The sequence below is a fragment of the Coenobita brevimanus genome, chromosome 49 (assembly GCF_032717465.1).
Source record: "Coenobita brevimanus isolate Jiangsu-jjx chromosome 49, ASM3271746v2, whole genome shotgun sequence".
In the NCBI taxonomy this organism is placed as follows: domain Eukaryota; kingdom Metazoa; phylum Arthropoda; class Malacostraca; order Decapoda; family Coenobitidae; genus Coenobita; species Coenobita brevimanus.
This window is the reverse complement of record NC_137002.1, coordinates 6,639,986-6,666,797: the sequence shown is the minus strand read 5'-3', so window position 1 is coordinate 6,666,797 and position 26,812 is coordinate 6,639,986. Positions and strand designations below refer to the sequence as shown.

At 42.0% G+C, this 26,812-nt stretch overlaps 1 protein-coding gene across 1 annotated transcript; it reads left to right on the top strand.

Annotated features, from left to right (window-relative positions):
• Positions 1-5,487: 5,487 nt before the first annotated feature.
• mRpL22 (mitochondrial ribosomal protein L22) lies at positions 5,488-11,084 on the top strand. Its single transcript, XM_080272046.1, has 5 exons — positions 5,488-5,521; positions 6,566-6,669; positions 7,573-7,698; positions 8,344-8,557; positions 9,153-11,084. Exons 1-5 carry the CDS (start codon positions 5,494-5,496, stop codon positions 9,374-9,376), a joined length of 696 nt encoding a protein of 231 aa, XP_080128172.1. The 5' UTR covers positions 5,488-5,493; the 3' UTR covers positions 9,377-11,084.
• The last annotated feature ends 15,728 nt before the right edge of the window (positions 11,085-26,812 follow it).

Sequence of the window (26,812 nt, the reverse complement as noted above, 5' to 3'; positions counted from 1 at the left end):
CTTAACATGGCACCACACTCTGAAAGGGAAAGATGGATTTGTTTACAGCTATCCCTTCACTCATGTGACTCACCTCTTTTTCTGACTGCAGGTGTTTGTTTTCATCTGACACAACTGGGCCCTCTCACAACTTGTATACTGTACTATGTCAGAGTTGCATGATATTCAATGAGCTTTAATTATGAGGCAGTTTTGAGTCTCCTTGGTTTACAGTCAAATCAGACCTCCAATCTGACTCCACCTAGCCATTAACTGAGCTGAAAACCATCATGTATTGTTGTCCAGTTTGAATAAGTGCACTTTATCTATCTATTGCCAGACGCCTCAATCCCATACAGGGTGGCCACAGACAAAGCACCTCCATGTTGCCCTGTCCCCCACCATTTCACTGCCCTGCTCCCAACTCACACCCCCCTCTCTCATATACCTCTCCACTCCATCTCATCCTCGGCCTCCCCCTCTCTCTCACCCCCTCCACCTCACTCACATACACTCTCCTCATCAGTCTCTCACCCTCCATCCTCTCCAAATGACCAAACCACCTCAGTGTGTTCCTCCTAGCACTTCCTATCACATCCACATCCACACCACAATGCTCCTTTATATCCATGTGACTCCAGAGGCTCCTCTCAAGTAACTCATTTCCACTGCTCTCACTCTTGACTTATGTCCTTCCAACAACGTCCAAGCTTAACTTCCATACTTTATCTATCTATCTATCTATTGCCAGATGCCTCAATCCCGTTTGGGGTGGCCACATACAAATCGCCCTGTCCCCCGCCATTTCACTGCCCTGCTCCCAACTCACACCCCCCTCTCTCATATACCTCTCCACCTCATCCTCGGCCTCCCCCTCTCTTTTCCCCCCTCCACCTCACTCACATACACTCTCTTCGTCAGTCTTTCACCCTCCATCCTCTCCACATGGCCAAACCACCTCAGTGTGTTCCTCATAACGCTTCCTATCACATCCACATCAACACCACAACGCTCCTTTATATTCTCCTTCGTCAGCCTGTCTCTCCATGTGACTCCACTTTATCACACAACAATATTTTAAGTTACACGGGTTTGATTTACAGTAGCTTTCTCTGCAGTCAATGATTTACCTTAACATGGCACCCTCCCCCCAAAAGTATTCTCATCACTTAGAGGCTCCCTCATGCCTCTTCCTCAACAACTTATTTTTTAATATGGCAGATTAATGTCATACTGTATCTTACACAGAATACAGTAATATTGGAATGATTTAAGTAACACACAAGGAGACTGTAATGTATAGTAAGAAAAATGAAATCACTAAGGAAGAGGTGTTATGGAGCTTCCATAACTGACAAGAATGTGGGTCTCTGATCTGAATATGTTAGATAAAAAGCAGATTTCACTGCTGTCAACAGTCATCTTCACTTAGCGTCACACTCTGAATGGAAAACAGTTTCTTAACACTGGGAAAGCCTGATTAGAATTTGGTTAAAGAGACTGCTAGAGGGAGAGGTCTGGTCCTACCATGGAATATCCATAATCAAAGCACTCTATAAACAACAAAACAAATTGCTAAAGTAGGTCCAGTACAGAATGTGATTTATTACGTATGCCAAGTTACTCCACAGGGGGATCCTGAAAGTAGATGATCAACATTTGCTAAGTTCCAATCTTCCCTGAGTAGTCAATTAGTCCATATTACATCCCCCTCATCCAGGCTCCACTCCTACCACCCCCCAGGCATCACCACCCACACCAGCATGGCTGTTGTTAAGGTAAAAGGTTAGGGCATGCTTTAGTAGGACTGATTAAGATATGTTAGTGTAGGCAAAATGGGGGTGAAGCTGGGTAAAATTAAGATATGCATGGGAATACTTGGTTAAGGCAGGGTTTCTCTCTCTCTCTCTCTAGACCCTAATGAGATACAAGCCACACGTATGTTTAATCTCCCATCTGAGAATCATAACATGCTCGCCCCACAACTAGATGACGATGATGACAATGCAACTTTCCCACAGACTGTACTGGTATTACACTGGCCAACCTCTTTACAGTACTACCAGACCTAAACCTCCCTATCGCCCAAGAAGAGGATGGTGGACTGTATCATATGGGTAGCATTAGTCTGCTATCCAGCTGGTTCACGGCCAGATGATCCAAGGGTCACAACAATAACAAGTTTATGATGGAGATGCAGTGGTTCAGCAGTCAGTGTACTTATCTTATGATATATGTGCTCTACGTCAAGGGTTCAAGCCCAAATTATGTTGGACATTTTAAGTGGAAGCTGGTGCAGATGGTTTGCTTTCATCAGACAGAACTAGGCCACTCCTGTAACCTGAATACTAAGTGGTAGTTGCATTTAATATACTGAACCTCAATTATGAAGTTGGACTGAGGTTGTGTGGTTATCAGTGAAAATGAAGCTTGGCCAGGAACTGCAATGAAACAAGTCAGGGAACTGTTACATAAGAAACTGGTTATAGTCTGTCCTTTTCTACTGCCACCATATCCTCAAACATTGTTGGTTCTTCTGATGACATAAAGTCTCTTCACACACCTAAACAAAGCCAATACACCACTTCCACTTTCACAGGCATCACTTTTCCTACAAATACCCAATCCTCATTCATACTCTGCCACCATGGAGGGTAAACCTGATGACAATCACACTCCCTCTAAGCAGATGGTCTGGTCCTGCAGTGAACCTGATATGAACTGTTAGGGAACAGGATATACAATTCATTAACTTTACTGCTACCACTACTACTACAGTACCATCATTACAGTACCTGTTCTAATACTATAGTAGCATTACTACTACTACTACAGTACCATTGCTACCTCTACTACTACTACCTATAATACTATTTTCCCAGATACAACCTCTCCCCCCCCTCATACAAGCCTTTCCCCCCAGTCCAGCCATATATCCTTTCTACAGTACCGTAACTACAGTAATCATTGGCATCTGTTTCTGTTTTCCCAGATTCCACACTTATATATAACCACAAACTGACCATTTTATTCTTTTTAGTACAGTACCTCACAATTTTACTCATCATGGCAAGACACACTTATGGAGCTCATGGGGGCTGTATCTAACTCTTACAGTTCAAAAACCTTCTCCTACACTGAATAAATGCATATGAGGGTAGCAGGAACAAAGTGTAAGCTAGTTGTAGGAGTTGTAGCCCCAGGTTCATATGAAGGGTGAACCTGGTGGACTGCAGGATGAAGATGCCTCTCCCCAGCAGTCCACCATCCTCCTTTCGGGAGAAGGGGATGATTCTCCATACTAAACAGCCTGTATCAAATCATCTGATATACCGACAGTCTATCCCCCAATTAAGTCAACTGATCTTGGGGCTTACAATAAAACTTAAACGTAACTACTGTATATTATTTAAAAAAAAAAAAAAAAAAAAAAAAAAAAAAAAAAAAATCATTCACAGATGCTAATAAGCATATGATAAGGTTTTTAATCATAATGTAATTCACTTGACACCAAAATTCTGTGGATGTGGTACTGGTAATTGATATGACACCAAGCTCAGAACCAAAGAATATCAGTTTCAAAACTGAGTTAGGTCTCTTTTGGCCTGGATTCAGTGGAGGATGATGCGGACTTATAGTAACTTAAAAATTATGCATTCCTACAACTTTCTTAACCTGTCAACCTAATAATCAAGTTGCATTAAATACACACCACACACACACACACACACACACACACAAACTTCTGGAAGTTCTACATTTTTACCCTGCCTGTTCCTCTCCACCTAAAAACATTAAAACATGGACTCACCCCCAGGCATCACCAACACCATCAAGGTAACAACTCAAGATCAATTATCTTTGGCTTGATTTCATCTGAAGGAACTGGGCCACTCTCACTGCCTGAATACTTAGTTGTGATCGTGGAATTCGATGAGCCTTAGTTATATGTAGGACAGTCTCCTTTAGTTACTGATCAAATTAATCCTCAAATCTGATTTCACCTGACCATTAACTGGGCTTAAAGGGGTTACAGATCTATCAGCTGAATACAAACACTCTACAGTAAACAAAACTGAACCCATTTCTCGGTAAACAATACAATGATGCAAATTCCCAGTAGCTCACCTCTTAACCTGATTTTCAAAGCCATTTTTCGTCCCATGAATACCCCAAATAGAACAGAATGAAGCACAATACCTTAACTTAACTATCAATAAGGCTGCAGGTCCTCAGTATCCCTAAATCAGCGATAAATGGCACAAAAGCCTTACCATATATGAGATGTCAAATATCGATGGCTGCCTTGGTCGCCTTTGTCCGAGTTTGATTGGCTTTGACTTCGGGTTATAATTTTCCTTTGTCTAAGCTTTTATTTTACGGCAAGATAATAAATAAGGCCTTTTATATATAATTAATAAACCTTTCTTCATATACTTACAATAAAAATTAATCAAAATTGAATTGGTATCGCGTGGCAATGATAATCATTAAGAATATCACCAAAATCGGTGGCATTAACGTGTGTTTGTATCAGGCTTTTATAACTCACAAAAAAATACGACTCGAGATTTTGTAAAAACAAAAGTCTTTCATCACATCTCAGCTCCAGCTCATTCTAATTTCTATCAAATAGAAATCTATCTCAGCATCCAGCAAACATCATGCATCTCAAAAACGCAAATGTAACTCAGCAATTACATTCAGAGAGCAATTTCTGAATGTATTTCTGCTTTATATTTGACTACGTATATGATCTGTCCCACAGATATTATCATGTTGTAAAAACAAATATAATTACAAGAACAATTTAACGTATTTCCACAATGTTGTTTCCTTTTAAAAACTAATTTACTTTCAGAATGAGTGTCATAAGCTTGAGTGACGTCATGACAAACAAGCAGACGACACCACCTGGGATAATCGGAAGGAGTACTTATAAAAAAGGTCTTAGCAAATTTGAACAATATCTCAATGGTAAATTAACACCAGGAATAATGTTGTTTTGTCGTATTTTTCACTTATATATTCATTGTGGTTCAGCTTTGAAGTGTTTGGTTGCTGTACGAATTAACAGTACTATTAACAACGAACTTGAACCTGAACACACCTTGGATTAAAAAGTTTATGAATATATCCTTGATCTCAGTTTTATAAACATTGTTTGGGTCACCTTACCTATGAGGTGCTTGTTTACACGTAGGCCTTGACTCATACGACTGCCATACTCTTCACAACCGAACATTAAAGTGGAAAAATACATAAAAGTCACTATTTATGACAACAATTAACTACTAAGGAGACATTTTTCATTTGCACTAGTTAAGATAGTTGATAAATACGGGTCTTGCTGACCCCAGCAACATTATATTTTCAATGTTAGTAAGCAAAAATATCTAACACTGTTAGGGATGTTTGACATCATTGTAAAGCATAATTATAAGTTGCTCAGATTTTAATACACGTAAACTAAATAGACCATAAACATTACATACGGGTTCACTTTCTTGCAAGATGGCTGCCCCTTTAACACGAATACTCGGTAAATAATACCAGAGCAATTATTTACAACTATAATCATTAAAAGAACACGTCACTTCTTGACTTTAGATACTAAGATGATTACATACCTGCTACGTGGACTGTCATGAATTTGCTGGTGTACTTAGTTTGAGCTCTACCAAAGCATTCTCTCTCTCTCTCGAATAATATGTTTATGTTTTGCAGTTTAAAAATCATTTGGTAGTAGCATGAAAATCTGCCTAAAAACTGCAACTGGGGACTTTACAAGTAATCCATGTTTCTGGTCATTGTTGAGTTGTAGGACCTTTATATCCATCTTGCTAAATTCTTACTGGAATTAGAAGCAATGCCCTTTAACCCCTTTAATATGATGCATTTATTTATTTTCAAACAAACTACCAGTATTTGAGGTGTTATTGTAGTTTCTGTCACACCTTGGTTAATTTCGTAAAGTTAGGTTAGATATTATGCTAGAGTAATTAGGTAGAAAAATACATCTGATTAACCTTAACTGCCCAGAACTGCATATTTACCTGATTATATTAAATATGTGGAAGTTCGGTGGGGGTACGTTGGTTTTAAGTGTGTGTGACAAGCAGAGACAACTTGTGCCTCGTTATGGTGCAGTGGCAAGCCGCTTGGCTCACATATAGATAGTCCCGGGTTCAGTTCCTGACACAGAATTGATGGTAAATTTGCCATTTTGGACAACACCTCTGTGGAAGACGAAATCCTAACCAAATGAAACAAAAAATTAACTAACCTAACCTAACCAAGGACTTTTACCTTCATCTGAGTTGAAATAAGTAGTAGCTCCCAAATAAAGAAGAAATACCTAATTGGCACTACTATATAGTTACCCTGTTTTACGAGACTCAGTGGCAGATAAAAAACAGTACTAGCTACAACTCTACAAACTCTCCATAGCACTCAACATGACAAGCAACATTTTCTAGTTTTAATCTACTGTTATAGCTCATTGCTTAGGATGGGGACATGGAAATTATAGGCCAAATTAAAGAAAAAGAGTATATTGCTGTGCTTTACTTATTTTCCTACACAGGTGTGAGGAGTAGTGTGGTGAGCAGACTGGGACCCCTGGCCTCTGTAATTCTGCAACATGCACACCAACCCACAGGTCTTCTTACAGAACATGTTGGTGCTAAGGTAAATGCAGACACTCCTTGTTATAAATCCTCTTTTTTGATGTTATTGATGTTATATTAAACAGAGTAAGATACATATCAATTTATCTACATATATCTATGTCTATCTACCTATCTATCTGTCCCTGTGTCTCTGTCTATCTGTATTACCAATAAACTCTTGTTATATAAAAAGAGCTTACTTTTGATGCTCATGTTAATTACAGAAGTCCTTGGTATGTCCCATTTTGATATTCATATTAAGTATAGTACATTAAGTCCTCATTTTGAGTTGCCTTTTTGTACCAGTACTGTATATTTTTTCAGTGTGTGGTAATTTACATAAAAATTTCCTGTTAAAGATCTATTGCAATTATATATATAGCTAATTTGAAATTTTCTTCCTAGTTTACAGCACCACATGCAGAAATTATTTTGAATTTCAGTTTTTGAGTATAATACATCCATGATTTACATAAAGGCAGTTGCTTACCAGTGGTTGACTGGTCTGCGGAATCAGTTGGACCAGGGTTATGCAGCAACCGTGAGGACTACTAGTACTCAAAATTGTATTGCGGAGTATTTAACATTCTCACTGGCATTTTTGTTTGTTGAAAGTAGCTTTTATTCATTTATATGGATGCTGTGAAGCCAGAAATCAGTGTGCATCTACTCCATGAAGCTTGTGCACTAAGGAAATAAAATCTCTTCAAAATATTTGATGTAGACTTTGTGAAAAAGTCTAGCCATTGAAGACCCATGTTAATCTAGTGGAAACTTTGGCTGCTAATTTCAAATGACCCTCAGAGAGAACTGCATCAGCCCATTTAACACTATGGTTATGTCTTAATTTTTAAACAAAATTGGAAAGATGATGGATTCCCAGACTGTAGTATCCCCTACCTCACAGCTTCACCATCCACAGAGTCAGTTACTACACACCTCAGCTGTGGATCAGTCTTGGCAGAGGCCCTTTGTCCCAACCAAGTTCCTGAACAACAATAAGAAGATCTACCCACCAACACCACATGGGGAGAAGGAGAGACCGGCTGTGAGTGTCTTGTGGAGCAATATAGTACTGTATGACGCATTTCTATCTATCTGTCTATCTATTGCCAGATGCCTCAATCCCGTTTGGGGTGGCCACAAACAAATCGCCTCCAAGTCGCCCTGTCCCCCGCCATTTCACTGCCCTGCTCCCAACTCACACCCCTCTCTCTCATATACCTCTCCACCCCATCCCTCCATCTCATCCTCGGCCTCCCCCTCCCTCTTCCCCCTTCCACCTCACTCACATACACTCTCTTCGTCAGTCTTTCACCCTCCATCCTCTCCACATGGCCAAACCACCTCAGTGTGTTCCTCATAACGATTCCTATCACATCACGCATTTCTGTCTCATGTTTATCCAAAGGGCATTTATGTTGCTCTTATGTTTTTGCAGGTGTTGTGATGTCAGGCTCATCTAGAAGTGAACCCAGTATACTGCAGAAAACCTCATCTGGCAATACCAAAAGTAAAATTTAAAATGTCATTATAATAAAAGGATTAATAAAAAAAAAAAAAAAACATGGTTTCAGCTCATGTGCCATCAGACAAATTTGTTCAACATAAGAGAGGTTTTAGGAACTGGAGGAGTTAAATTTATATAGACTTCATTAATCCTTTACTTACTCTTATTCCTGTGATATTTCAGTTCATCTGCCACCAAAAAACCAACATCAAGTACAGTCCATCAAAGATGTGGTATGTGGCTTGTTTGGTGCGAGGGTTGAGGATTGATGATGCCATTGCACAGCTTAAGTTTGTCCACAAGAAGGGTGCAGTGGCAGCCAGGGAGACACTGGAGGAGGCACGGGAGCTGGCTGTGAAAGAACACTGTGTTGAGTATCCGAGTAACTTATGGGTTTGTGAGTATCACGGTGTTTTAATGTTGTGATGAGGAGAGGTAGTTTGAGATGGTTTGGGCATGTGGAGAGGATGGGGGTTGATATTTGGGTGCAGAAAGTGAGAACTGTTAATATCGGGGGTAGGGTAGCGAGAGGTAGCCTGAAAACAACCTGGGAGGAGGTCATTAAGTGTGTCCTCAGGGATAAAAGACTAAATAAAGAAGCTGCCAGAGATAAAGCAGCATGAAGAGCCACCATTAGGCTACCAAGGCCATTGCATGCAAGCATGTTAGAGCCTTCTAAACGAAACAAAACAAAACAATTACCCTAACTGGAACCTAATTTTCAGTTAAAGTTTGTGGGTACAGTTCATCATTTTAACAGTTCACAGCACTGGGAACCAAAAAAGAAGATGGTGATGATGGTGGTGGTGCTTTTTTTTTTTCTTTCTTTCTTTTAAAGATGGTGATGATAGTGAGTACAGTATTTACATTATTTTACTCTTACATGACAATAGTGATTATTCATTTAGATGATGATATTCACTAAAACATGAGTGATAACTTTTCCTTCAAGATGACAATAATAATGGTAATAATAACTTTTCTTTCTGCAGCTGAATCATTCGTGGGTAAGGGCATCGTGTTCAAAGGTTACCGCCGCCATGCCAGACGGAGGTATGGCAGGGTGGAGTACAAACACTGCCATTATTTTGTAACTCTGGAAGAAGGGGACCCACCAGAACATTACTACTACTACCGCCGACCCCTAACACCACAGGAGATGGTTCAGGAGTGGCTTGATGAACAGCGCATGAGAAGAATACCTCAGTCACTGTAGATGGCAGTGGAAAGGAAAAGGGAAAGAACAGGAGGAGGAATGATAGAGTGTGAGAGGAGAGAGGAAAAAGGAAAACAATTATTGAGAGTGAAGGAAAAGAGAGAGGAGAGAGGGACAAGGAAGAAGAGTGAAGTGGGGAGCATTATCAATGACAGGGAGCCACCAGAATGCTATTACTATTAGTGCCAACCCCTTGCACCACGAGAGATGATTCAGGAGTCGTGTGACAAACAGCACGTGAGAAGAATACCCTGAGTACTGTAGATGAAGAAGAGCAGAGAGGAGGAAGAGGAGCTGACATGCTGAGGGGGAAGAGGAAGAAGAGTGACTGAGGAGGGGGGAAAAGGAAATGGGAAAGGAAAATGAGGAATAGTGGTAGAAAGTGAGAGGAGAGGGAAGAGGAAGAAAAGGTGAGAGCAAAGAGAGGAATAAGAGAGAGAAGTGACAGAGTGAAATGACTGAGGGATGAATGAGTGACAGAGTGGGAGGAGAGAGGAGGATAAAAAAGGTGCATTGTAGAGGAAGGGAATGTATAAGGAGAAGGTTGGCCTAATCCTCGAGGCAGGTCTGTCCTGTTTCACTGTGGCACAAGGTGTTGATGATGGAGCGGTGAATGGTAGAGTATTAACGAGCTGAATGTTAGTTACGGTAGAACTTGTTATTCAGACAGCTTATCAGGTGCTGCTCATTTGTACTTTCATTCAAAAGCCATTTCCTCCCCCCCCATCTTCCAATCCTGTATTGCCCCATGAGAAGCATAGAAGCCCTGGACTAGGCAAGTTGGTCCTGACATTTAAGATGAGAGTGACCAGCCTTACTCATCCCTGAGTGGCATTATGCGAGCAATAAACTCCAGCCACCACTTAAATATAAACCTGCCCTGGCTCAGTCCGTTTGGAGCACCTTAATTATCCACTAAACCACCATGTGCCATAATTTGGCTCTACAGTAATCCCTTTATTACCCGGTCGTCCATTACCTGACACATTCATTATTAGGATGCAGTGATCTGGTTGTTCAAAACCATTATTTGTATATTTTTCCATTTTTATGCAGACAAAGTGCTTGCATCCAGGTGGAAATAATGGCTGCGCCCGGCTGGGCTGGTTTTTTCATGTTTTTTAGGGCCATGCTGATTGCTTGCCTGTGGTTGATGGGTCTGGTTGACTGATTATTGCTTGGCTGTGGTTTATAGGTCTGCTTGCCAGATAGGGTAATGTCAAACACCAGGAATAAGTGTTAAACAATGTACAATGGTAACCTTCCACAATGCCTTTCAAAGTTAGGGTATGTACAGCCGTGTTCATAAGTAGGGATACACATCTGCTCATATTATCTACTGTAGAGTCTACTGCTGGTGAAATTTGGAATAATTTCACATACTGCCTGGTGTACTGGTCATCAGTGTGCCAATAAGTGAGGGATTTGGTTCCAGATCTTACCAGCAAAGGATGCTATTGTATGCTAAACAAATATGCGTGCATCGTTTCTCCTGAACGCGACTGGACAAGGGGGGGCCAGGGGAGAAGTTCATTATCCAGATGGATCCACTATCCGGATATGCCTTTGGCTCTGTTACGTCGGATAATTGAAGGATTACTGTATGGTTACCACCCAGTGTAGTAAGTGGTTTCCTGGTGTGCAGGAAAGATGAAATGAAGGTAGAGCTGAGCAGAATAATGAAGATAACAGTTATCATCAATATGTGTGTGTGTGTGCACACACACACACACACTAATGCATGCGTGTGTGCAGGTATTTTTTAGTCACCCTGGATGAGCATGGAAAGTATTTTATCAGGCAGTAAAAATACACACACACATACACACAAGAAGAATTGAAAGCAAAAATTATTGATAAAAAAAGAAGGATGGACTTTAATTATGGTAATGACAGTGTGTGGTGGAAGGGAGGCAGTTGTCTGTTATTGAGTGTAATGACAATGGATGAGTTGCTGGTGGAACACAAAGTATCCCTTCAAGGACACTCACACAGATTGTTGCATGAATCTGAATGGATTTTGATATCGAAGATGGTGGATTGATGGCATCATTCCTCTTGTACAGATGACATTGTTTATTGTAAGTAAAGTGTGTACATTATTGCTGAGAATAAATTTTTTAAATTACCCTATATTACATGGTTTCATTTCCAGTTTGATATTTTTGAGAGAGGGGTTGGGGGAAATGATGAGCTTGTAAATAATATTTTTTTTTATCTTCACATTAGTAATTTTTATTTATTTACTTATATTTTCACTGGAAGTATGCCTTTAAGACATGATGAAAGATGAGTGGTTATGTCATCAGTTATAACAAATACTGTACAGTGCTGGTTCAGTGCAACATTGGTGATTATGGATATATTTTTAAATACTGTACTATGAAAGTTTCAGTGTCTTACTGTCTGGTTGAATAGTGATACTGACTGAATATGGTACCATTCACCTTCCTAAACCTGTTTCTCTTGTTTAACTGGGATGGTATGCTGGAGGGACACTTGGTGCTATAGACGGATGCCATCACGCAATGGCAGTGATGTAACCAGGCAGCTCTGTTGCCTGGTTATACCAATATCCCTCAATTCTCTCCCTTCCTCAAAAGGAGGATGGCGGACTCCCAAAAGAGAGCCTAGGACTATGGAAACGAATAAAGGATTAGGTGGGGATATGAACTATCATAGGTGGCTTGACACATATAATGGATATTGAGATTGTGATATTCCTCAATACAAGAAAAGGAGATTTATATCCCCATTCCTGCCCATTTGGTTACCTATTACAAGCTGCAAGAAATAATGAGCAATATTCTTTTTCTCTCTATTCCCAGGGGTAATAGTAGTGGCATAAATTTAAATTCAATGATTATTTGGTAGTTTGCTATTTCTGTACAGGAAAAAAGCATGAATCCCACTGAGCAGTTCCCCAGCTCTTACGTCACTTATGGTGCTGTATATGGTGGGTGGCACATGAAAGGAATATTAAAACATGAACCTCAAGGTTGTTGTCCGCCCATCATGTAGGTAACCCATGCAATTTTATTTTTCACTAAAGGTTGTTTCATTAATAAACTGCCAATGATTTGACACCAATTCTTCACTGAACACTGTTTGTAGCTTATTATACAGTATTTCATAATTAGAAACTGGTGTTTTTTGAAGGGCTTTTCACCTTTCAATCATAAACCAAAAGCAGGGGTCACTGGACACTGTTCATTTGAAGCTGTTCCACATAACCCTTTGGCTGCAGTGAGTTTCTGTGAATGCATAAGTGTGGATGTTAAAGCCTTTGGGGTGGAGTCAGGATTCTGTGAGGTTGAATGGTGAATGAATGAGAGTGTGCTCATTCAAATGGGTAGATTTTTAGTTAGTTTCCCCTACTGTTTTTTTTCTTTTCTTGATCTCCGGACCCTTCCTCACTCCATTCTTTGATGGGAAGAGAGGTCTGTATGGTGATGAATATATTCCATCCTAAGTTGGAACGAAATACTGTAGTTACAAAGTTTTTTCTAGGTTTCTGATGAACACAGCAAAATCACGTGACATCACCGAAAATTAAATGCAGGAAACAGTAGGTAGGTCAATGCCAGAGTGTTAATACTGCATTTCGTCCTCACACATGTTGACTTTATTCAAACCAGTGATATATTTTCAGTTACGTTCATTCTTCCACCAGGCAATTTTACTCAGTGCAGAAAGGACCTCTGTTAGTGAAGGAGCTGATGAAGGTTATATCTGACCCTACCATTGTGAAAAGTGTCTTCTAACTAGATAAAATCATCTGAAGGTATCGTTCACTCGTATCGTATCGTTTATAAAGGCTCTAACATGCTTGCATGCATCGACCTTGGTCTGTGATAGCTTTCCATGCTGCTCAGACTCTGCTGCCTCCCGATTCTGTCTCTTATTCCTGAGGTCACAGGACTGAATTGAGAAGTTGCCAGATTTTGAGCAACAGCATTCCTAGTAATAATAAAATAATAACAACATTTAAGGGTGAAATGGTAAAATGGTTGAGAACAGACTTATTTTGACACAGTGCTCACGTGAATGCAAACTCAGGGACCACAGGCCATAGCTCCCCTCATTCCACAGCTTACCACCTCCTTTCAGGGGATAAGGAGGGAAATGAGGGACGTTTGCATTTCCAGGCAGTTCTAACTCCCTGTCAGATGGGTGCCACCACGTGAAGGCATTCCTCTCCATCACCTGGAGTGACTGCAGCAACATTGTGATTCTCTCGTTACCATCCAATAACTACATCATTCCCTTGCAGGCCAGGCCACTCAACCCTGCACCAGCATTGATAAACACTAGGTTCAGACAGCCATGTTGGGAAGGGAAGGCAGTGGGAGTCCAAGGCTTAAAATTAATGTAAGTTATGTAGGGCAAATAATGATCTAAGGCAGGATTCCGAGGGCTTGAATGGTGAGTGAGTGTGCTCATTCAATTGGGCAGAATTTGGCTAGTTTTTCCCTCTATCATGTTTTTTCCCTGGCTCTCTAGATCCTACCTTACCCCAACAAGGGTGAGAAGAGAGATATGGATGATGATGATGATGATGATGATGAGTTATTTGGTAGCTAGTATACTTTAGCCTGGCCCAGAGTGTCACCTTTTTTGCGGCTTACTTCACATAGCTTGTATCCTATCATTTATAAAGGCTCCAACTTGCCTGCGTGTGTTGGCCTAAAAAAAAAAAAGGGACATTAGACGGATGCTTGTATCCAAATAAAAAAAGGGACATTAGACGGATGCTTGTATCCAAATAAAAAAAGGGACATTAGACGGATGCTTGTATCCAAATAAAAAAAGGGACATTAGACGGATGCTTGTAACCTGGACCATCGGCATCACGTCAGAGCCAGTATCAACTCCATCACCACTGCCTTAAAAAGAGAAGGATTTATAACGGAACCGCAGCCCAGCACCAAGACAACATAACAAGCTTGACATCCCCACTCCGTGCCACGCTGAGACGGTGCTACATCCTTTCCACAGCACTTCGTGACTAGCATCAAATTCCAGTGATAATTTATTGTTACATCTCAGTGGTTGAAAAAGACAATGCTACAACTCTGCATCCTAGAAGTCTATAGCACTTCTTCATGCCTAGCATCATATTGTAGAGTTCATCCATCCTTTTAACTCAGCATTCAAGATGGAGAGATGGCAATTTTAGGCCAAGATGGATTAGATGAGAGAGAGAGAGAGAGAGAGAGAGAGAGAGAGAGAGAGAGAGAGAGAGAGAGAGAGAGAGAGAGAGAGGTGAGCCTCTTACTAAAAGTTGACATCAAGGTTACATCTCATAGACCTGTTTCAACCATATCGTCATCTTGTTGTTGTTGTTGTTGTTGTTGTTGAGGTGGTAGTTGTGGTGGTGATGGTGGTGGTAGTCTGGTGTGCTGTGTTGGTATGGGATTGGTGATGGTAGTAGTAATGTTAGTAGTTTTGATGGTAGTGGTGATAATCGTGATGGTGGTGCTAGGATGGTGGTAGTAGTGGTTGTGGTAGTAGCGGTAGTGGTTGTAATGGTGGTAGTGGTTGTAGTAGTAGTCGTGGTTGTGGTAGTAGTGGTGGTTGCGATGATGGATGTAGCTGTTTTAGTGGCGGTAGTTGTGGTAGTAGTAATGATGATGATGATGATAATGATGATGATGATGATGATGATGATGATGATGTGACTGATTTAGTGGTGGAAGTGGTTTTATCTGTAGTGGTGATGGTTATTTTAGTAGTTGTGGTGGTTATGGTGGTAGCTGTGGTGGTTGTGGTGGTGGCTGTGGTTGGTGGTGATGTATTACTCCACCCTGGCATATGCAAAATACAGGAAGACTTTTTACAGTGTTTTATTGTGTGTGTGTGTGTGTGTGTGTGTGTGTGTGTGTGTGTGTGTGTGTGTGTGTGTGTGTGTGTGTGTGTGTGTGTGTGTGTGTGTGTGTGTGTGTGTTTTAGTTTTTAACCCTCTCTCTCTCTCTCTCTCTCTCTCTCTCTCTCGCTCTCTCTCTCTCATGCCAAATATATGCCCCTACCCCTTACAAAATTCATACCCCAAGGAAATAATAAGAACAATGATAATAATAATAATAATAATAATAATAATAATAACAATAATATTAATAGTAATAATAATAATAACAATCATCATCATCATCATCATCATCATCATCATCTCATACTGTATATATTATTCCATTTATGTGGAAGGGAGGGAGGGAAGAAGAGAAGGAAGGGAAGAGAAGGAAGAGGGAAGAAGGAAGGGAAGAGAAGGAAGAGGGAAGAAGGAAGAGGGAAGAAGGAAGAGGGAAGCAGGAAGAGGGAAGAAGGAAGAGGGAAGAAGGAAGAGGGAAGCAGGAAGAGGGAAGAAGGAAGAGGGAAGAAGGAAGAGGGAAGAAGGAAGAGGGAAGAGGGAAGCAGGAAGAGGGAAGAAGGAAGAGGGAAGAAGGAAGAGGGAAGAAGGAAGAGGGAAGAAGGAAGAGGGAAGAAGGAAGAGGGAAGAAGGAAGAGGGAAGCAGGAAGAGCAGACTGATCAGTAACACACAGCACATAGTGTTACTTAAGAGGCTTACAAGTACGCTTATATAACACACACACACACACACACACACACACACACACACCTATGTACACAAGCTATTCAGAAACCTAACCACACACATATATCATGCCTCCTGAGTACACACGTTCACACATCTGTTTACACATACACACACACACGTACACACACAGCCATATCTTCCTGTACACACATATATACACAGCAAAAAGCCTACACACATACTGCACATACACAGAGAGCACAGTATACAAAAATCACACACACACACACACACACACACACACACACACACACACACACACACACACACAATGATACACTCTTATGGCAACTCAACAAAAACATATGTGGTTTCAATTCTTTCATTTCCTCTCACATGCTATGGTGATACAGAACAGACATGAAACAGTTTTTGAGCCCCCACCCCCTCTCCTCTCTCTCTCTCTCTCTCTCTCTCTCTCTCTCTCTCTCGGAGCTGACACGTGTATATGAAAATCGATAGATATTCCTTGGCATATACTGGGTTCAGCCTGGATCACTATATCAGCATTCAAATCACTCATATTTCTCTCTCTCTCTCTCTCTCTCTCTCTCTCTCTCTCTCTCTCTCTCTCTCTCTCCACAATACCACGAAATGAAGGTGTACACAAGTATTTATCATATTAACATTGCTATTTCGACTCTCTCTCTCTCTCTCTCTCTCTCTCTCTCTCTCTCTCTCTCTCTCTCTCTCTCTCTCTCTCTCTCTCTCTCTCTCACACACACACACACACACACACACACAATAACCAATAAATAAGGGTGGAGATAATCATTCATATATCAGTTACCACCCAATTACCTCCATTCATACCAACTGCAGACTTCCTTTATCTTATTTTGCATACGTTTCTTGTTTCCTATTGATACACTCCCATCAATTATCTATCTATCTATCTATCTATCTGTCTGTCTGTCTATCTATCTGTCTGTTTGTCTATCTATCTATCTATCTATCTTTTATTTAACTACTGACTTCCTATTCATTCACACTGCATTTCTTACACTTCCATTATTTTATAGCCTACTCTCTGTAATGTCTATCTATCTATCTCTCCATCTATCTACCTATCTATATATTTTTCTGTCTGCCTGTCTATTGGTAGGTCGGTCAATCCATCTATCTGCCTACCTATTTATTTGCTATCTATTTATCTATTGTATCTATCTACCTTTCCAATTTAAAACATGGTGGGATGTCTCCGAAGAATTTATTCGTAGAGGTTCGGCCTTTAACTCTCTCTCTCTCTCTCTCTCTCTCTCTCTCTCTCTCTCTGTCTGTCTCTCTCTCTCTCTCTCTCTCTCTCGAATGTTGAAAAAATACCACCACATAAATTCAAAGAGTAAGCTCAAACACCTGCTTTCAGTATTTACTAACATGACTGAGTGAGTGATAGAGAGAGAGAGAGAGTCAATACAATCACGTTGTCAGTGTATGCACAAGAATGTGGTCGATGTAAACACTAGCACGTGGTCAATGTAAACACAAGCACGTGGTCAATGTAAACACAAGCACGTGGTCAATGTAAACACTAGCACGTGGTCAATGTAAACACAAGCACGTGGTTAATAACAACATGTGGCTTATATGTGATCTGTCGTAGTGAAGGGGTAAGCTTACAGATGTGACCTGTCGTAGTGCAGGGGTAAGATATCACCTCCATTAACCCATCCACAACGAGTCATTTCCCCAAAGCTGAGTAAAGTCGTCATGGTATTGAATGAAATATTAAGAAATGTCAGTCATTCATCCACTCATCTATCCATCCATCTATCGGCTCATCCATGCATTCATCTGTATAAGTTTCTATCTGTATCTATCAATCCATACATCTGATCATCCATCTTTTATCTATCCAACCTTCTATCCATCCATTCATCACTCTATGCACTGTACCGAACTCAGTGTATATCTCTGTCCAGCCTCCCATCAATCTATCCAACCATTTATTTGGCTGTGTATCTCATTCTCTGTCTGTGTATCCATCTGTGTATCTGTCTGTGTATTCATCTCATTCTCTATCTATCCCACTGGTTCTCACACTGGGTGTTGTGGCCCCCCAAGGAGGTCAAGGCAGGATTTTAGGGGGGTCATGGCGGGCTGATGTAAGTGGCATACCAGAGTGTGTTGGTGAAATCACATTTAGAGTCCTCTTGTCATTTTCCACAACATATTTAAGTCAATCTGTTTCCTCCACCACCCATACATAAGAAGTAAAAGCCGTAACCGGTTGGATGTGCACCCAGGTATGAGATGTGCACCCAGGTATGAGATGTGCACCCAGATATGATGTGCACCCAGATATGAGATGTGCGTTATCAGAGACAGCTGGAATCACTGGACTGACTGAAAGCAAACAGCGTCATGCATCCCACTGATATGTAACGATATATACATTCTGACTGACAGCTGTAAACAGTAAGTGGACAGCACCAAAACAGGCCTCTCTCTCTCTCTCTCTCTCTCTCTCTCTCTCTCTTATCTCTCTTATCATTATTTGTGAGGAGCTTGAGAGATAACTGAAGAGGGGTCACAAGGATGATAAGATGCCCACAAGTGGAGAAGGAAGTGAAAAAGTTTGAGGAACGCTGGTCTATCCATTCACTGACTCATCCATCCCTCTATCTATATGCTCATCCATCCAGCCAGTCACCCACTCATCCATCCATCCATCCATCCATCCACCCACTAACCCAACCATCCATCCATCCACCCACTAACTCAACCATCCATCCATCCACCCACTAACCCAACCATCCACCCATCCAGCCACTAACCCAACCATCCACCCACCCACAAACCTACCCATCCATCCACCCACCCACAAACCCATCCATCCATCCACCCAGTAACCCACCCATCCATCCACCCAGTAACCCACCCATCCATCCACCCGACCACAAACTCACCCATCCATCCACCCACCCACAAACCCAACCATCCATCCATCCACCCACTAACCCAACCATCCATCCATCCACCCACCCACAAGCCCACCCATCCATCCACCCATCCACCAACTAACCCAACCAACCATCCATCCATCCACCCAGTAACCCACCCATCCATCCACCCGACCACAAACCCACCCATCCATCCACCCACCCACTAACCCAACCATCCATCCATCCACCCACTAACCCAACCATCCATCCACCCACTCACCCACCCACTACCCCACCCATCCACCCACCCACCCACCAACTAACCCAACCATCCATCCATCCACCAACTAATCCATTCATTCATCCATCCACCAACTAATCCACCCATTCATCCATCCACTCACGTACACAGTAATCAGTTCCGCCACCTTCCCTATCCTTACTTCCTATCCGAAATTCTTGCTATCCTTGTCATTAACCGCGGACAGTGGGGAGATTATGGGTGGCCTTGTGTGGGATAGGGGGGGTTACATAGACCTTACAGATCTGGAGGCCCTGTGTGGTGCTTTTTAATGCTATAGTTGTTTTTACGTGGTTCAGGTTGCGCTTCTTCGTGACTAGTATCGTAGTTTAATTTGTTATAACTCGGTATACTCAGGTGCCGAGAGAGAGAGAGAGAGAGAGAGAGAGAGAGAGAGAGAGAGAGAGAGAGAGAGAGAGACAGACAGACAGACACAGACAGACAGACAGACAGAGAATTATCTTCCTCTTCTCATCCCAAGTGATATTATTCTCTCTCTCTCTCTCTCTCTCTCTCTCTCTCTCTCTCTCTCTCTCTCTCTCTCTCTCTCTCTCTCTCTCTCTCTCTCGTTACCTCATCCCATCACTACCTGACTCACTGATAGCAATGTTAAAGGTTTGTTTGTTTATAATACTATGGTCCTACAACCTCTCCATAGCACTTCTTCGTGACTAGCATCGTATTCTAGTATTTGTCTCTTTTTACAGCTAAACATTCAAGATGGAGGGATGGCAGTTTTACGCCGAGAGAGAGAGAGAGAGAGAGAGAGAGAGAGAGAGAGAGAGAGAGAGGAAACTACGCTGCTCCGCTTTCTCGTCGGTTAAAGAAGCTCTCTAACAAATTTCCCTGAGCGATTTATTTTGGCTATGGCTGGTTAATATCAATCCGTATGATATTTATGTTGAAAATCGTGGTATTAGAATTAGCTGAATGGCACAGAATAGGACAGTAAGGAGTAACGAGCAAAATAAATCGCTTAGGAAGAGGTGTTAGGGAGAATACGGGATAAAGTGAACTATTTATTATTTGTATTGCTAGTCGATTTTATTCAGCTTGGAGTCTCGTAGTGAAAGGGTTAATGAAGGTAAGGAAGCTCCCTACCACCTCTTCCTTAGCGATTTATTTCTGGATATGGCTGGTTAATCAACTAGTGTACGTTATTTATGCCGAGTGTGACGAGATTGGAAGGTCAAACATAACAGAAGTGGAGAGTATGATGTAATAAGCAAAATAAGTCGCTTAGGAAAAGGTATCAGGGAGCTTTCTTACTCTTTATCTAACCCCTCCAGTTTAAATAGTCTTTGCTTAGCTGAATAAAATCGTCTGAAAAAATCGTCTGTTTCTATATAATTACACAACACCAATAAGCAAAATAAGTCGCTTCTGGAAAGGTGTTAGGGACCTTTCTTATCCTTTATCTAACCCCTCCAGGTGCAAAAGTTTCTGCAGACCCGAATAAAATCTGAATAAAATCGTCTGTTTCTATATAATTACACAACACCAATAAGCAAAATAAGTCGCTTCGGAAAAGGTGTTTGGGAATTTCTTACTCTTTCTCTAATCCCTCCAGGTGCAAAAGTCTCTACTAACTCGAGTAAAATCGTGTTTCTCCATAATCGCACACAGTACCCTACACACAAAAGGTAAATATCAGTACAGTCTACACGTGTAGCACATCAACTACTCCTTAGTACACCATACATGTGCGCACACACACAAGGTTGACCGCACCCGCCATACAGATCACACACACACACACACACACACACACACACAGCTTCACATCACGCACACATGGCCACACAAATTGCATGTTTGGCCAGGTAAGGGCGGTGTTACCAGTCCTGACAAAAAAGAAATAATCACTCTATTTACCCCATTTTTGCCAGAGCCTACACAAAAATACAAAATAAAAACGAACCTTTATTACGTTTGCAATCATTTCGAACAAAGTCAAATTTGAAGCAAGTAATAACGAAAAAAATCAACACGTCCAATCTCCGTGACTTGGCATCGCTGCAGAGGAATTGTTTACATTCTGGGGCTGACTCGGAATTTTCCCGCCAAAATCCGCGACACTCGAATTTGCCGATATAAAAGAAATTAGTTCAGCATCTCGAGTGTTGGGCAGTAACCAAAGATAAACACAAGAAAATGGCACTAGACACGAAAAATCTGCCGTGGAAGGATATAGAGCCGTAGTACTGTCTTTTTCTGCCACTGAGCTACGTGGGCTAAGCTGCGAAGGGACGAAAATCTGGGCCAAGTAAAGGTGAAAAGACTGTAGTTAATTTTATCATATACTCCAGTCTAACGTGTTCCTGTCCTGGCAGTCTGTCGTACTTTTTCATGCCGTGCCTTTTGCGTCCCCCTAAATATTACTCAAATTACTATTAATCCAGAAAGCTATACTCTGTCCACTTCACCTTGGCCTAGAGCTGCCATCCCTCCATCTTGAATGCTGGGTAATAAAGATAAGAACCAGATTTTGATGCTAGTCACGAAGAGGTGCTATGGAAAGGACGTCGAGCCACAGTATTGTCTTTGAGCTTCACGAAACTAGCAACGAAAGGAGGAAAATTTGGCCCAAGTTAGAGTGAACGAAGTATAATAAAACGAAGCAAAATGAAACCAGGCTAAGTCCATAACAATCTCAAGGTGTGAATGAAATGCAGAGGTGCCAGGTTCGCCCTTGATAAGCCTCGGGAGAGCAATGGTGCATTCAGTGCCGCGTCGGTCGCCGTGGAGAGAGGAGGTGTTATTGAGCTCTGTCATTTGTACAGTGGGATTTTTTTGGATGCTCACAATAGCCCCTCTCACTGACTCATAGGTCATTGGAAGTGCGGATATTGTTATGAAATGAGTCCAAGGAAATTAAATAGGTAAGTTTATTGTATGGCGTTGGGTTAGGTGTGAATTTGTGACTCATGCCATACGCACACACACACACACACACACACACACACACACACACACACACACACACACAATTTAATCCTCACCCTCTTTGCATTAATTTTCTTTGGTTACGACGTTGATGTGATGTGAGTGTAATTTCTGCATTTATCTGTGCACATACTGTCTACGTACATATGTCTATCAGTTATGTACTACCTGGATGCTGTAGTACAAGTTTACGTACATACCCGTACACATAAACGATCCGTTCATGAGCGTGCGTGCGACAGGTTGGGTTAGCCTTCTCTGCCTTACATTTAATCATTTCACACACACACACACACACACACACACACACACACACACACACACACACACACACACACACACAGACTACAAGAAAACTGCAGGGAGGTTATATGCACTACCCTGTAGAAAACGAAGTACACGCGGCAGCAAAGGTCCTATATAGTATGTGTGTGTGTGTGTGTGTGTGTGTGTGTGTGTGTGTGTGTGTGTTTGTCAATGAGTGCGATAAATCCGCAGCAATTGACACTGATGAACTTAATTAGAGCGAGAGAGAGAGAGAGAGAGAGAGAGAGAGAGAGAGAGAGAGAGAGAGAGAGAGAAGTGAAGGAATGTATGTGTGTTGCGAAGCTTGGTTGGGTTGAGAAATACTGAGATGTATGGAAGATAAAGAGTAAGGAAGTCTACTGGGATAAGGGTCGATGAGAGTAGTAGTAGTAGTAGTAGTAGTAGTAGTAGTAGTAGTAGTGGTGGTGGTGGTGATGGTGGTGGTGGTATATTATTATTATTATTATTATTATTATTATTATTATTATTACCTTCATCCATAATATTCATATCAACCAATTATCAATAAATTTATCAACATTCTCTCTCTCTCTCTCTCTCTCTCTCTCTCTCTCTCTCTCTCTCTCTCTCATGTTCTTCTCAGTCTTATATAAACCACAACCTGACCCTCACAAAATCTCTCTGAACACCGTCCCCTCTTCCTCTTCCTCCTCCTCTTCCTCTTCCTCTTTCTCCTCCGTTCTCTCCTCTTCTTTTTCCTCCTACTTCTCCTCAGCTTCCTCCTCTTCTTTTTCCTCCTTCTCCTCCTCCTTCTTCTTCTTCTTCTCTTCTTCCTCCTCCTTCCTTCCTCGTCTTTCCTCTTCAATTACCTCTCTTTCATTAATTGTCTCTCTCTTCCTTCTTTTCTTGTTTCTTCCTCCTTGCTTCCTTCCTCCCTCCTTCTTTCTCCTCTCATGTCTCTTTTCTTCCTTCCTCTTCCTCCTTCCCTCCCTTCCTTCTTTCTTCCCTATTCCTTCTCCTCCTCTTCTCTCCTTCCCTTCCTTCCTTCCTTCTTTCTACTTCTTCCTTCACATGTTCTTCCTCCTCTTTTCTTTTTCCTTCCTTCTTCTTCGCTTACCTCCCTTTCTAGTTTTTTTTTCCTTCCTCATTTTATCTCCTTATCGTCGTTTCCTCTTCTTTTCTTCTTTCTCTCCTCTTCTTTCCTTCTTCCCATTCTTCTCCTTCCCTTCTCCTTCCTCTCCTTCCTCTGTTCCTTCCCTCCTCCTCCATTCCTTCTTTCCTTGCTCCTCTCTTCCCTCCTCCTCCCCCCTTTCTTCTTTCTTTCTTCCCCTCTTCCTTCCTTCCTTCTTTCCTTCCTCATTTCCTTTCCTCCTCCTCCCTTCCTTCTTTCCTTCCTCATTTCCTTTCCTCCTCCTCCCTTCCTTCTTTCCTTCCTCATTTCCTTTCCTCCTCCTCCCTTCCTTCTTTCCTTCCTCATTTCCTTTCCTCCTCCTCCCTTCCTTCTTTCCTTCCTCCCCTCTTCCTCCCTTCCTTCTTTCTTTCCCCGCTCTTCCTTCCTTCCTTCTTTCTTTCCTCTCTTCCTTCCCTCCTCCTCCCTTCCTTCTTTCTTTTCTCCCCTCTTCCTTCCTTCTTTCCTTCATCTCCTTCCTTCCTCCCTTCCTTTCTTTCTTCCTTCCTTCCTCCCTTCCTTCCTTCCTTCCTTCCTCCCTTCCTTCCTTCCTCCGTTCCTTCCTTCCTCCCTTCCTTCTTTCCTTCCTTCCTGTTCTTCCCTTTGACTAACAAGGTTGTGGGGGGACACGATAGACAGATAGATAGATAGATAGATAGACAGACAGATACAGATAAAAAGATATATCGTCATTAATAAATATAGATATATAGACAAATAGATGGAGGCAAAAAGTTAGAAAGATAGGAAGACAGATAGATATATAGACAGATGGTAGATAGATAGACTGATGGGTAAAGATAGATAAATAGACAGATAGATAGATGAGCAGACAGACAAACAGACCGATCGATAGATACACAGATACAGCAGATAGATAGATGCATAGACAGACAGGTAAATAGGCAGATAGATAGATAGATAGATAGATAAACAGATATATAATTAGACAGACTGATAATATAACAAATAAATATGATCTTTAAGTTTATTATTATTTGCAAGCGTTCTCTCTCTCTCTCTCTCTCTCTCTCTCTCTACCTTGAACTAGCTACCAATCTCAACCCTGGCATCTAAGGTCTTACATAACTTCCCTTTCCTTCCTTCCTGCCTCTCTCTCTCTCTCTCTCTCTCTCTCTCTCTCTCTCTCTCTACCAACGTACCTACCTATTTCATCCCCTCTCTCCTTCCTAATCCACAAACCTACCTACCTACCTACCAACGTACCTACCTACATACGTACATACACACATACTTACTAACCTACCTACTTATCTACCTTCCTACCTACCCATCTACCTACGAATACCTACCTACCTACCTACCCATCTATCTTCATACCTGTCTACCAACCCAGCTACCTAATTACTTACCTGTTAATTTTCACACCTACCTCACCTGGGTACCTATTACCATTAACCCTACCTACCTACCTATCTACCTTCCTACCTACCTCTCCTGTCAATCTGCATACCTCCCTACCTACCTACCTACCTACCTACCTACTTACCTACCTACCTACCGACCTACCTTCCTCGTTCTTCTGTATACCTTCCTACCTAATTATGTACCCTCCTCTATCCCTCCCTCCCTCCCTCCCTCTCCCCCTCCCTCCTTCCCTCCCATGCACCCACTTACCTAACTATATACCTACCTTCCTTCCTCCCTCCCTCCCTCCCACCCTACCTACCTACCTACTTCTTTTATCAGCGGAAAAGCCCTGACCCTTTGTAGGACATACTTACATAAGTAACTTGTTTTATCCCTTCCCTCCGCATTCCACCTCTCTCTCTCTCTCTCTCTCTCTCTCTCTCTCTCTCTCTCCATTTCCTCATCCCCTCAACTCACCGTGCAGGGTAGGGTAGGGTAGGGTAGGGTTGGGTAGGGTAGGGTTGGGTAGGGTAGGGTAGGGTAGGGTAGGGTAGGGTAGGGTAAGGAAAGGTAGGGTAGGGTAGGGTAGAGTAGGGTAGGGCAAGGCAGGGCAGGGCAGTGCAGGGCAGGGTAAGGCAGAGCAAGGGAAGGTAAGGTAAGGTAGGGTAGGGTAGGGTAGGACAGGGTAGGGCAAGGAAGGGCAGGGCAGGGCAGGGCAGGGTAAGGCAGGGCAAGGTAGGGTAGGGTAGCAATAGTGGTCATTCTAGTTCAACATTATCATATGCCATAAACCACTACCCCCCCCTTTCTCTCTCTCTCTCTCTCTCACTACCTTCTGATTCCATTTTCTTCTCTTCCCTTCCATCTTCCCTCTTCCCTTCCCTCTTTCCTTCCCTCTTCCCTTCCCTCTTTCCTTCCCTCTTCCCTTCCATCTTCCCTCTTCCCTTCCATCTTCCCTTCCATCTTCCCTCTTCCCTTCCATCTTCCCTCTTCCCTTCCATCTTCCCTTCCGTCTTCCCTCTTCCCTTCCCCCTCTTTTCTGTCTCTCCACTTCTCTCCACCTCCTCTCTTTTCTCCTTCGTTCCCTGCCCCTTATTCCTCTCTCTCTCTCTCTCTCTCTCTCTCTCTCTCTCTCTCTCTCTCTTTACCTACCTATAATTTGTCTACCTGTATTCCTCTCTCTCTCTCTCTCTCTCTCTCTCTCTCTCTCTCTCTCTTTACCTACCTATAATTTGTCTACCTGTATTCCTCTCTCTCTCTCTCTCTCTTTCTCTTTACCTACCTATAATTTGTCTACCTGTATTCCTCTCTCTCTCTCTCTCTCTCTCTCTCTCTCTTTCTCTTTACCTATCTATAATTTGTCTACCTGTATTCCTCTCTCTCTCTCTCTCTCTCGCTCTCTCTCGATTTTCAAAGCTTATTATCTGCCTTTATCGGGGAATTGTGGAACACCGTAAGCCACAATGTAACACGGTTTTATTGCGGGTATTACATAGGCATTGCGTTGTGGAGCTGCTGAGAGAGAGAGAGAGAGAGAGAGAGAGAGAGAGAGAGAGAGAGAGAGAGAGAGAGAGAGATTCACGTAAGCAAATGAGTGTGCATTTTGTGCATGTGTGTGCGTGTGTGTGTGTGTGTGTGTGTGTGTGTGTGTGTGTGTGTGTGTGTGTGTGTGTGTGTGTGAGGTACTTACAAGGGGATCCGACCTCAATTAAACAAAAGTAGATTATCTCTCTTTCTTTCTTTCTCTCTCTCTCTCTCTCTCTCTCTCTCTCTCTCTCTCTCTCTCTCTCTCATATTGGCCTTGATACACTGTTATTTGCTGCATTTCCATTATCAACATTATTTCCCTCAATAACAGAGGAGGATAAAAAGTGTAATTTGTTGAATAGATAAATATGGATA